General features: G+C 47.9%; 1 protein-coding gene across 4 annotated transcripts in view; it reads right to left on the reverse strand.

Annotated features, from left to right (window-relative positions):
* ltbp1 (latent transforming growth factor beta binding protein 1) overlaps window positions 1–13950 on the reverse strand; it is a 356653-nt gene that overhangs the window by 58351 nt on the left and 284352 nt on the right. For 3 of the 4 annotated variants that reach the window (XM_078229547.1, XM_078229550.1, XM_078229549.1), the window contains 3 exons: window positions 11989–12132; window positions 4268–4435; window positions 1647–1733 (listed from right to left, as the gene is read on the reverse strand). In XM_078229547.1, the coding sequence (XP_078085673.1) occupies window positions 1647–1733; window positions 4268–4435; window positions 11989–12132 (399 nt within the window). The remainder of the gene's footprint in view (window positions 1–1646; window positions 1734–4267; window positions 4436–11988; window positions 12133–13950) is intronic. The other variant, XM_078229548.1, reaches the window with a different exon arrangement.

Consider the following 13950-nt stretch of genomic DNA (forward strand, 5'->3'; position numbering starts at 1 on the left):
CACCTACGTCCTATCCCCGTAACCCCATGTATTTACCTCGCTAATCCCCCTAACCCACACATCTTTGGACACTAAGGGGCAATTTAGCATGGCCAATCCACCTAACCCACACATCTTTGGACACTAAGGGGCAATTTAGCATGACCAATTTACCTAAGCTGCACATCTTTGGAGTGTGGGAGCAAACCGGAGCACCCGGGGGAAACCCACGCAAAGAATGTGCAAACTTCATATAGTCACCCAAGGTGGGAATTGAACCCAGGTCCCTGGCACTGTGAGGCAGCAGTGCTAACCACTGTGCCGCCCAGAATGACTGAAGGCTCAGTTCTTTTTCTGATCTGTGAATTCTAGCGTATTGATGCAGTTGAATGAGTTGAGGTGCCAGAAACACAGATACAGCTTTCCAAACTGATTGTTTGATGTCTAAGCCAACTGAGCTAACTGCTCCGCAGCTCTGCCGCAATCATAGCCGTGCTGGCACAGCATTCAGAAGCAGATTCTGCGTTCAGCAAGGTATAAGGAGTGCAGGCTCTCAGCCGCTGAAGGAGGGCATTGACAGTGACCTGAGTGGGATCTGAACATGGGACTGGAGGGGCAATCCTGCAATCCCAGCCTCAGCGTGGACCCGCAGTCAAAGAGAGCTCCTGGGCTGCAACACGGCACACCCCCAATTCTCCCAGCACAGGAATACAGCCGTAAGTCTGTGGTCGTCACAGGATGACTCCGGCATTTCCCGCTGCCTCGGAAAAGCAGCCAGCATAATCAAGGACCCCGCGCACCCCGGACATTCTCTCTTCCACCTTCTTCCATCTGGAAAAAGATACAGAAGTCTGAGGTCATGTACCTACCGACTCAAGAACAGCTTCTTCCCTGCTGCCACCAGACTTTTGAATGGATCTATCATATCTTAAGTTGATCTTTCTCTACACCCTAGCTATGACGGTAACACTATATTCTGCACCCTCGCCTTCCCTTCTCCCTTATGTACTCAATGAACAGTAAGAAGTCTCACAACACCAGGTTAAAGTCCAACAGGTTTATGTGGAGTCACGAGCTTTCGGAGCGCTGCTCCTTCACCAAATGAGTGATGAAAATACAAATACAAGTAGTACAAAATACATTGCACACACAGATATGCACATGTAATCACACACTCACCTGATGAAGGAGCAGCGCTCCGAAAGCTCGTGATTCCAAATAAACCTGTTGGACTTTAACCTGGTGTTGTGAGACTTCTTACTGTGCCCACCCCAGTCCAACGCCTGCATCTCCACATCATGGCTACTCTATGAACGGTATGCTTTGTCTACATAGCGTGCAAGAAACGATAATTTTCACTATATCCCAATACATGTGACAATAATACATCAAATCGAATCAGGTTGAGTCAGATTGTCTGACCTTCCTTCGCTCATGCTTCATGCACCCAATCCTTTCAAAGCCTGGATTATCTACGTGGCATGTACCACTTTTAGAAGTGTGTGTTCTTGGAGTGCTGATTCAAGCAATCCCACCCAGACCTCACTTAACATTTGTAATCCTTTGGTTTCTACCTTGTTTCAAACCAAAAACAATATTGACCACATCTCAGAATACCTGCCACATTGGCCGACTGATGTTATTGAAAAGTACAGTCCAATTCTGACCTTTGTAATGTTGTCTACTGATTCCATAGGCTGAGTCTCCATTCGGAATGAGGCCTTTACCCGCAGGACACATGGCAGTGAATTCAGCTAAAGAATAAAACAGAAAAGTTAAATTAGTAGGAAAAAAAAGCCTGGGGCCACTGGGAGAAAATGTTATCTGAAACATGGAGCTGTATGGTACATGCATCATAAAACAGAGCAGTGACATATGGATAACCTATGTAGGTGAAGGTGATCGTTGTGATCTGCATCGGACAGCTGCTCGGTTACAAGTGCGCTGAGAACCAGCTCAAACATTTGACATTATCATTCCCTTCAATGCAACTTTTTCTGATCGCAAAACACCATTCGCTCCATTCACCATTCGCTCCATTGGCTGACGATGCAACAGCAACAAACAACAGCATCTATTTATAAAGTTAGCGTCATGAAATGTCCCAAGATGCTCCTCAGCAGTGTAATAAAGAAAATTGGTGTTGGGTATCTAGAGGCCCAACATGCTGTTTCAAAATGCTGTCGTGTGATGTACAATAAATATAAGAACATAAGAACATAAGAAATAGGAGCAGGAGTAGGCCATCTAGCCCCTCGAGCCTGCTCCACCATTCAATAAGATCTGAAGTGGATCAGTTCCACTTACCCGCCTGATCCCTATAACCCCTAATTCCCTTACCGATCAGGAATCCATCTATCCGTGATTTAAACATATTCAACGAGGTAGCCTCCACCACTTCAGTGGGCAGAGAATTCCAGAGAGTCACCACCCTCTGAGAGAAGAAGTTCCTCCTCAACTCTGTCCTAAACTGACCCCCCTTTATTTTGAGGCTGTGCCCTCTAGTTCTAGTTTCTGTATGCACTCACATACAGCCATGGGGGCAATTTTACCTTCTTTTTTCTAAGTGTGGGCGGACTTGAAGCTGGGAGAGTTTCAGATCTCCCCGTTCATGGGGAGCCCGTCTATTCCTCGCCAGCGCGAATGTTTCCCGGCGAGGTCATAAAGGGGGGTTGGGGGGGGGGGGGTTGGGTTGGGGGTGGGGGGGGGGCAGCCCGGACGATTAAGCGCCAGGCTCGCCAAGCAGATGTAAAACAGCATTAAAATTGCCCATTTCCAGCAAGAGGCTGACCGAGCCGGAAATCCGGCACTCATAAAATGGCGCCGGTCGTGAAAGCCCGGCGCCAATCGCGCTAAGCGCTTTACGCCCCACTTTACCACCACGTTGCGCCTGAAAAAGGGCGCAATGCAATGGTTAAATCGTCCCCGTAGAATCAGACAGCAATACAGCACGGAAGCAGACCCTTCAGCCCAACCAGTCCATGTCAACCATGGTGCCCTCCCAGCTAGTCCCAATTGCCCACTCTTGGCCCATATCCCTCTAATCATTTCCCATCCGTGTACTTAACCAAATGTTTTGTAAATGTTGCTGTGTAGCTGCTTTACCCACTTTCTCTGGCAGCTCATTCCATACACGCACCACCCTCTGCAGGAAGAAGTTGCCCCTCAGGTCCCTTTTAAATCTTTCCCCTCTCACCTTAAACCTAAGCCCTCTAGTTTTCAATTCCCCTTCCCTGGGAAAAAAACCATGTGTGTTCATCCTATCTATGCCCCTCAAGCCCCTCAATAAGGTCACCCTCCTCATTCTCCTACGTTCCAAGGGATAAAGTCCTAGCCTGGCCAACCTCTCCCTATAGCTCAGGCCCACTGGTACTGGATGTACCAATATGACAGGGCATTTTTATTTCCTACCTTATACATACTTAGAATCAGTGGATCTCAGATCAAAGCCAAGTATATCCATTCCCATGGAAACAATAAAGGCCAATAACTGGAGAGTAACCAGCCAATATGTTGGTGTGCATCGGGTAATTTCTCTTCAGCATAGAAGCCTTCGGCCTTCTCCGCACCCACAGCACTCGCTGTGTGCCTATGTGAATGGCAAGAGGTGCTGAAATCAGAGTACACACATTGCTCTTAGCACATTAGCCCGCCCCTCACTCCAAATACCATTTAAATTCGGCATCCAAATCATTGTGTGAATGAAATGCCTCATCAGAGCTACAGTCGCACTGAATCCAATTGGGACCGACGTACAAAGCAGAGGTGATCTCAAATCTTTAAAACACGTACGCGTCACTGTCTTTCTCCCTGTCTGCTGCCCCTGGAACATGTGCCTTTCATTCCTGGTGTCCAAGAAAGTGCCCAGAGCACAAAGTGCACATAGTCCCTGAGTGAGCCCAGAATGCAGCATTGAGATAGACACAACCAGAGCCCCGGCAAGGGAACAGGTCGCATGCAAAGAATCCAAACTCGTATATGTTGCGAGGCTAGCCTACTAATGCCTGGGTTCAGCTAAGCAGGGTGGCTTGAAGGGGGTCTTCACTATTGAACCCATCCGTGGTGGTAATCCTCTCCTCTGTGGTAATCCTCAGCTCCATGGATTTGCCACATACAGAGAAGTTCATCAATTCTCATGAAGAGTAAATAAAGTGACCTCTTTGCCGTCTCAGCAAACACAGAAGGAACATCAGTGAGGACAGCACGCGCATTCGCATCCAATTCCTTTCTCCATCAAACCCGCACGCAATAACATGGCAGCCAATCATTTCTACAGAGGCAAACTTACGAGTTCCAAACACTGGGCAGGGGAAGACTTCACAGTTGTCACCCCAGCCTGCTCCCAGGGTGCAGCAACACTCCTGCTTGGTGACGTTGGAAGTCAGGACATTGTCACAGAAGTGGGCGTCATTTAGATTGTAGTAGCATTCCTTCTTCTCTTCTGTCTGTTCAGGTGCTGGAAAAGGAAAGCACAATGTTTCATGAAACAGATCACCAACAACCTGTCCTGGTCCCCCCCCCGTGCCGACACTATAGTTAAGAAAGCCCACCAACGCCTCTACTTTCTCAGAAGACCAAGGAAATCCGGCATGTCAGCTACGACTCTTACCAACCTTTACAGATGCACCACAGAAAGCATTCTTTCTGGTTGTATCACAACTTGGTTCGGCTCCTGCTCTGCCCAAGACCGCATGAAGAAGTCTCACAACACCAAGTTAAAGTCCAACAGGTTTATATGGTAGCACGAGCTTGCGGAGCGCTGCTCCTTCATCAGGTGAGTGTGTTGATATGCACGATCTTCTTGGAGATCCTCTCCACATTGAGTCAGTGGTTTGCGGTGTCGGTGGTAGCTATGATCTAGGAGCAGCGCTCCAAAAGCTCATGCTACCAAATAAACCTGTTGGACTTTAACCTGATGCTGCGTGACTTCTTATTGTGCCCCCCCCCCTAGTCCAATGCCGACATCTCCACATCAAGACCACATGAAGCTACATGAAGCCCAGTCCATCACTCAAACCAGCCTCCCATCCATTGACACTGTCTACACTTCCCGCTGCCTCAGAAAAGCAGCCAGCATAATCAAGGACCCACGCACCCTGGACATTCTCTCTTCCACCTTCTTCCATCGGGAAAAAGATACAAAAGTCTGAGGACACGTCCCAACCGACTCAAAAACAGCTTCTTCCCTGCTGCCATTGGACTTTTGAATGGACCTACCTCGCATTAAGTTGATGTTTCTCTACATCCAACCAAGACTGTGACACTACATTCTGCACTCTCTCCTTTCCTTCTCTATGAACGGTATGCTTTGTCTGCATAGCGTACAAGAAAGAATACTTTTTACTGTATACTAAGACAGGTGACAATAATAAATCAAATCAAAGTTATCCAAGTTCCCTCGTGGCGTTACTAGCTAATCTGTTTCCATCAGCCTGTCAGGCAGTCATCCCACATTAGAAGCACTGCCGCAGCAAAGAATGGGACACAAAGCAGTTCAGGATTGGTGACCTTGTGTCGATTGCCTGTGATGGAACAGAACATCATTGCCGAGTTATTCTGTTTTGTCTCCTTTCATCTTTGAGGTGCTGAAGTTTGAAATTCCTGTCGGTATTACGAATTGCTTTAGGTAAAGCATTGGAACAAAACTCCCTTGTGCACTCAGTCATTGGAACTCTTTCTTTTCTCCAAACATGATAGCCAAACAAAGCTTCAAGGTCAGTTTGCAATGTTCTTTTCAAACAGAGACGGCTGGACAGCGATCAGGAATGGGAACCCCTACTGATTTTCTCAACTCAAACTGAGGCCTGCCGAAATCAATTCGCTGTCACCACCCAGAGATTAATTAACTCATTGCTGTCAAACTCAAGGCCTAACCGATGTGTACCACCCTGCTGCCCCCTCCCTAAATCCACTGGGCCAAAGGAGTTGGGCTAATGTGTTTATAAGTTCATAAGATATAGGAGCAGAATTAGGCCATTCGGCCCATCGAGTCCGCTCGGCCATTCGACCACGGTTGATATGTTACTCATCCCCATTTTCCTGCCTTCTCCCCATAACCCTTCAACCCATTACCAATTAAAAATCTCTCTAACTCCTCCTTAAATTTACTCACTATCCCAGCATCCACTGCACTTTGGGGTAGCGAATTCCACAGATTCACAACCCTTTGGGAGAAGTAGTTTCTCCTCAACTCTGTTTTATCCTAAGACTATGACCTCTCGTCCTAGAATGCCCCACAAGAGGAAGCATCCGCTCCACGTCTACTTTATCCATCCCTTTTATCCTCTTGTATACGCTGAAGGTTCACTTGTTTACACTGAAGGTGTTTAACAGACATGAGAGGGTTACACTGCACAGTCCCTCAATACCCCGTCAGTTCATTAGGAGACTAGGCTGACTCACCCTCTGTCTTCTACAATGGCTCGATTATTGTTACCCGGAGGCAAGTAAAAGTTTGATTCCAATAAAATGTCAGTTAGCTTAACATGGAGTTATCCCTGTTTTTCCTATTCTGCTCCTTCTGGGAATGTTATTGCCGAATAAATTGCTGCGTTGCAGGAATAACTTGCTTAACTTTGCAAAGCGCTATCCTCCTACTCAGAGAAATGCAGGACTGGTTATAAACTGTCCTAACCTTCAGCCCACTCATGGGAATGGTTACAGTGCAGAAGGAGGCCATTCGGCCCATCATGTCTGCGCCGGCTCTCCGCGGGGGCAATCTACCCAGTGCCAAGCCGCTGCCTTCTCCCCGTCGCCCCGCACTGATGCGCATCAATTGGACACGAGGCACGAAGCTTCGGTAAAAGAAGGCTTTTATTAACTAACAATGGAACTAACAGAACTTTAACACACTATCCCAGACTGAAGAGGTCCCGCCCGAGCAGGGGGTCTTATACCTCTCCCAGGAGGCGGAGCCCGACTGGGATGTGCCACAACAGTAACAACCACAGGTGTATCAATCCCACCCTAGCCCAACAACAACATTAGAACAATCCCACAGTGGGAACCAACGATGGTTCACCACACGCACATTCCTCCTTTTCCAGCTAACAATCCAATTCCCTCCGCAGTCCTCAATTGAACCTGCCTCCAGCAGATTCTCAGGCAGGCCATTCCACATCACTAACCATCGCAGCTTGGACTACTTTCCTCATTGTCAAGGTTGCTTCTTTTGCTAATTATCTTAACAAATCCGCACTGGCTTTCCATAATTAACCTGCATTTGTCCAAGTCACAATTAATTTTTTTCCCCAAATTATTGTTTCTAGAAGCTTCCACACCACCCAGGTTAAAGTCTTTCAATAATTAACCAGAGTTCATGGAATCTCTCCCATTGATAGATTTTGCCATAGGTGTGTTTAACAAACATGGATATGTTTAACAATATGAATTCGTATGCTCATTTGTAAACTGCAATTTTTTTGATCGACTGATTAAAACATACAATTACATCACTGGTTAAGTGCCATAGAATCCCTAAAGTGCAGAAGAGGCCATTTGGCCCATCACGTCCTCACCAACTCTCTGAAATAGCATCCCACCCAGGCTTTCCCCTCCCCTCCATCCTATCCGTAACCTCACACATTTACCTGCTAATCTGCCTATCTGACACATCTCGGGACACTAAGGGGTAATTTTAGCATGGCCAATCCACCGAACCTGCACATCTTTGGATTGTGGGAGGAAACCAGAGCACCCAGAGGAAACCCACGCAGACACGGGGAGAACGTGCAGACTCCACACAGTCAGCCAAGGCCGGAATTGAACTCGGGTGCCTGGCGCTCTGAGGCAGCAGTGCTAACCACTGCGCCACCATGCCGCCCTTATCTGAGCTTTTCTGTAGTTCGTTGTAACACTGACTGGAATAAGGACTGTAATGACAGTAAGTTTATTCAACCAACTCTGAAGCTGCAAGAAACTCTGTCTGAGATCCCGGGGAGATCTGATCACGCTGGATGTGACTGTCACGTGACGACCCAGTCTACATCCTCCCCAATTCCTTTCGCCCCCAATGGTATGAGGTGTAACAGTGCACGCAGTGAAAACTATAGACAGACATGTGTGTACAGAAACAATTAGCTATACAACAAGCCGGGAATCGAACCCGGGTCCCTGGCGCTGTGAGGCAGCAGTGCTAACCACTGGGCCACCGTGCCGACATGTGTGCACAATCATAGAATCCAACAGTGCAGAAGGAGGCCGTTCGATTCACTGAGTCTGCACCGACCACAATCCCACCAAAGCCCTATCCCCCTAACCCCATGCATTTAGCCTAGCTCGTCCCCCTATGGTCCGGTTTCCTCCCACAGTCCGAAGATGTGCGGGTCAGGTTGATTGGCCATGCTAAATTGACCCTAGTTTCGGGAGGATTAGCAGGGTAAATATGTGGGGTTACGGGGATAGGGTGAGATTGTTGTTGGTGCAGGCTCGATGGGCTGAATGGCCTCCTTCTGTACTATAGGGAGTCTACGCTATTCTATGAGGTCAACAGACCTTTATATGGTCCGTGTCCCAACTGCTACGATTAGACAGGTTTTCAAGGCAGGTCCATGTCCCACTATACTCACAATGCAGCCATTTATTGCCACATGTCTTTAGTGAGAACACTGGGGCTAAGCTTTTATTAAAAAGTAAACGGAATTGCAGAATATGATCTCAAAACATGACTAAAAATCCAATGGAACGAGGAGGAATTTGACTTATACAATCGCTTTAAGCAGTGGCTTTGGCATGCTTTTTTATTCAGGGCTGCTTGCTTTTCCAGTCGTACGCTGCTTTTCAAGCTGTCAGCTTTTCTGGGGGCCTGCGTCAGCCTTTTTGAATTTAGTGGGCTGGCGTGTATGTGGCTCTAGGGAGGCACAGAACAAAATGCAAAATAACCATCAGCAAAACTCATCAAAAGATGTGCCTGACAACATCAGAGATTAATCTCAACTGCAGTCACGTTTTATGCTCATAATAGATAAGGCAATTAAGAGCCATTTTGAGTTTATTTCCAATGTTTAATATAGCAAAGGTTGAAAAGGAGATTTCACCAGAGGAAGCCTCGGGGTTCTCTACCTTAGCAGCTATGAGCGGTGCTTAAAGAAAGAGTGCTGCATCGGCGTGCCCTATGGGGTTAGCATTGCTGCCTCACAGCGCCAGGGACTCAGGTTCGATTCCGGCCTTGGGTGACGTGTCTGTGCAGAATCTGCACGTTCCCCCCGTGTCTGCGCGGAATCTGCACGTCCTCCCCGTGTCTGCGTGGGTTTCCTCCGGGTGCTCTGGTTTCCTCCCACAGGCCAAAGATGTGCAGGTTAGGTGGATTGGCCGTGCTAAATTGCCCCTCGTGTCAAAGGGATTAATAGGGTAAATGTGTGGGGCTCTGGGAAGAGGGCCTGGGTGGGATTGTGGCCGGTACAGACTCGATGGACCAAATGGCCTCCTTCTGTACTGTAGGGATTCTGTGTGCAGTCTTGGTGGATTGGCCATGCTAAAATTCTCCTTAGTATCCCAAGATGTGTAAGGCTAGGGGGGATTTGCAAGGTAAATATGTGGGATTACGGGGATTGGGCCGGGGTAAGTTGCCCAATTCAAGAGCCCATCGCCAGGCTCGTAAACTGCCCCTATTACAAAGCTGGGATCTGCAGGCTGACTGGAAAATTCCAGGTCCCGATGCACTGAAATCCCGCACCCACCCACCTCCATTCCTACTGCCCCCAACTGGGGCTAAAAATCTAGCCCCATATTGTAAACAGCATCATCTGGTAACTCAGCACAATGTATCGCTGTCTCATCCACTGCTGGCACTCCCTCTGTGAATAATGGCGGTGCGTTTGCATCCATTCTAGTTCGCAAACAGCCACAATAGTTTCACAAACGACACCGTCACCACTTTCCACTAAATAATTACAGCACAAAATGTGAACTGCACTCGCATTTCAAACTTTGGAATGTGTTTTGAATACTTGTCACTAAGAATTTCTCTAACCGTTCCGTCAAACATAGTGCTTTTGAAACACAATATCCGAGTATTCGTAACATGCATCACATAAATGATTGTGGTCTGAGAACTATATCAGCAGCCCTGTCCCTAATACTGACTGAGGATTCTTCATAGTGTTATTGTTGCAGCACCTGGACTGTCCAGATACAATCGCTGTTGAGTTGTTGGGTCTAATCGAGTGAAACACAATATGGATAAGGTTGACTCGAGATTGGTTAGCTCAGTGGGCTGGACGGCTGGTTCATGATGCAGAGCAATGCCAACAGCACAGGTTCAATTCCCGTATCAGCTGAGGTTATTCATGAAGGCCCCACCTTCTCAACCTTGCCCCTTGCCTGAGGTGGGGTGATCCTCAGGTTAAATCACCTCTGGTCATTTAGGGCTAAGGCGACTTTACCATTTATCTTTACTGGAGGAAAAAATGGAAGCTGAACCACTCAATCTTTCTCCATTGATTTTAATTAATTTTAATAATTGAGTTTAATACCAGTAATGGGTGGCACGGTGGCACAGTGGTTAGCACTGCTGCCTCACAGTGCCAGGGCCCCAGGTTCAATTCCTGGCTTGGGTCATTGCCTGTGCGGAGTTTGCACATTCTCCCCGCGTCTGCGTGGGTTTCCTCCGGGTGCTCCGATTTCCTCCCACAGTCCAAAGATGTGTGGGTTAGGTTGACTGGCCAGGTTAAATTACCCCTTAGTGTCCAGGGGATTAGTCGGGTAAATGTGAGGGGTTATGGGAATTGGGCCTACGTAGGATTGTGATCGGTACGGACCCAATGGGCCAAATGGCCTCCTTCTGCAGTGTCGGGATTCTATGATTAATTTTCCTTGGATATCTTAGAGGGAAGCCTCAAGCTGCATAGGTTGGTGTCGGGCAAGAGGTGAATACTACCCCCTTTGGGGGTCCCCTGTGCCCATCAGAAGCACCCCCCCCCTCCAAACAGGTCATACCACCCTTTAACCCTCTCCCCACCCCTCCTCCACTCCCCCCACAGCTTCTCAAACGCGTCCTTGAGACTCCCTCATACCAACCAGGCTCCACCAATACTCCTTATCTGAAGAACAGCCTCTGTTCACTCCTCTTTTTTGGGGACTGCCTGCAGTCCCGGCTGTGGCCACCACTCGAACCTGGCACTGCTGAGACTACTAGGTTGCCGGCCAACTGTTGGCTTCCCTCGGAGGCATGTCCTCCCCAGGTAGGGGCGGCAGTCTTGGTGTTAACCAATTGACACCCTGCTGAACTTTAAATGGCTGTGGGGCAGCTGGAATCGGCAGGGATGAGATATCGGTGACGCAGGAAACCCCGCCCGCAATAAAATCTTGCCCGACAGGCATCTATTTGCTTCTTCCGCAGCCAATTTCCTTAAAATGCTGCAACTGGGGCTTTCACAGGCAGTAACCAGACACTGAGCTGACAGAAAACGTGATGTGCTGTTAATGGGTTGGGGGAGGAGAGAGGCAGGAGGGTGGAAATATCGTCTGACTGGCAAACCCTTATCAGGGGAATGAGATTAACAGTGGCAAGAATGGACTATTCATTTCGGAATGAATGCCATTCGGGGAGGGGAGGGAGCAAAATATGGAGCTTTCCCACCGGTGCTGCTAAATGAGAACTTCACTGTGTTAGAAAAGGTTAGCGATACCCTTCATACTAATGCAAATTGATACTGCTGTCATTCTCAACGGCGCACTTCAAGAATGTGTACACACTAGAATAGCTTACTGTTACTGCAAGTGGTTCAGTGCCAACAACAACAGAAGTAAATTCCATCCACTAGACTCTCAAACCAACCCTGAGATGTCTATCCATTACAATATTTCAGATATTATTAAGTGCTGTGCAACTATATATTAGAATCTGAGCCAGGTGTTAACATGTGGAACGCAGGTTCCAAAAGAAAAAAATCCCTCCCAAATATTCCTATTTGCTTTTCCCAATTCCGTATCCCAAGGATTGTACCACAAAGAAGGTACGGTTACGCTGTTTGAAAGGAAGTCAGGGATTTTTTTTTTTTGTTTCCATACCTGGAGGCTCGGGGGAACGGCACTCCCCAGTCATGGGGTCAAATTCCTGGATGTCGTCAGGACAGATGCAGAAAAATGTGCCTTCCACATTTTCACAGAGAGCTTCACCACAAACTCCGCTGATCATCTCACACTCATTTACATCTGGAAATTATAACAGGAACAACATGGAGTGAGTGAAGGAATAGCCCACACACAGTGCATTCTCAATACGTCCGGCTTGACTGATGTCTCTGCCACTGTGCGGCACAGAAACATTATTGCACTGTGGCATCTCTTGGGGGAGGGGTAGGCAATGGCCTGGTGGTAGTATCACCAGACTATTAATATCAGTAATGCAGCTAATGTTCTGGGGACCCGGGTTCGAATCCCGCTACAGCAGATGGTGGAATTTGAATTCAATGAAAAAAATCTGGATTTAAGAATCTACTGATGACCCTGAAACCATTGTCGATTGTCGGAAAAACCCATCTGGTTCACTAATGTTCTTTAGGGAAGGAAATCTGCCGTCCTTACCCTGGTCTGGCCCACATGTGACTCCAGAGCCACAGCAATGCGGTTGACTCTCAACTGCCCTCCAAGGGCAATGAGGGATGGGCAATAAATGCTGGCCCAGCCAGCGATGCCCGTGTCCCACAAACGAATAAAAAAAAGACATCTTTAACCTCTCCTGAGATCCATACCTGCTTCAAGAAGATGACCATCATCCCTGCACCAAAGAAAAGCGGGACAGCTTGCCTTAAGGACTATCGCCCGGTGGCTCAGACACCCATTATTACGAAGTGCCAATATATGTGACAATAATGAATCAAATCAAATCACCCTTCACCCCTATCGTCAGACTGTTTCTGTTCTTTAAGATCAAACTTGGAGTCGGAATCTGACCAATTTGAGAACACTAATTTCTCACTCCAGATCCGGTCCAAAATGTCGGAAGGAGGGAGCATGCAGACGGAACTCGTTTTGCACATTGATCTAGTTTAACACCTTTGGATCTTTCTGGGAAAGGAAAATTCTTGGGATTGCTCTTTTGGATTCAAAGATCCGATTACAAAATTGTAATAGAATGGGTGAAACCTCCGCTAGAAGTTGTCAGGGACCTTAGACGCACAAGCCTTCCGGGTCACAGATCACCCACTCACCACGTCTGTCCGGATTCAACTCCAAAACGTGAGCCAAACCGCAAAACTGCACTGCGGGACAGGAACAAAATCCGTTCACTGGCAGAGCACTCGAGTACAGCCGGCACTGCGGAGACAGATCTAGACTTTGATGCAGACCCTCTATGCAGCCACAAACCAACAGCACCTGATTAACTGTTTAGATGTAAACCCAACTGGAAAGCTGCAGATCCAGCATGTAACTTCCCACAGAAGACAACTAATGCTTAGTCGATCTCCAGATGCATTGCTTCCTCTGCTGCTTGCTCCAGCCACAGATGTGCTACACAATGATGAGCAAACAGCTGGCGGGATATCACCCTTACATCCGCAAGTGATCATTTTTTTATGGAACTGGCTTGAAACACATCCAGATGAAAACTGGTTTCAAGTTTTTCCTCAAACCCCCTCTAAATCTCCTGCCCCTTACCTTAAATCTTTGCCTCCTGGTTACTGACCCCTCGACTAAGGGGAAATGTTTCATACAATCATAGAATCCTACAGTGCAGAAGGAGGCCATTCGGCCCATCAGGTCTGCACTGACCACAATCCCACACAGGCCCTATCCCCATAACCCCATGCATTTACCCTAGCTAGTCCCCCTGACACCAAGGGGCAATTTAGCATGGCCAATCCACCTAACCCGCACATCTTTGGACTATGGGAAGAAACCGGAGCACCCGGAGGAAACCCACGCAGACACAGGGGGAACGTGCAGACTCCACACAGACAGTGACGCAAGCCAGGAATCAAACCGGGATCCCTGGCGCTGAGAGGCAGCAGTGCTAACCACTGTGCCACC

This window comes from Mustelus asterias, chromosome 15 (genome assembly GCF_964213995.1).
Source record: "Mustelus asterias chromosome 15, sMusAst1.hap1.1, whole genome shotgun sequence".
Taxonomy (NCBI): Eukaryota; Metazoa; Chordata; class Chondrichthyes; order Carcharhiniformes; family Triakidae; genus Mustelus; species Mustelus asterias.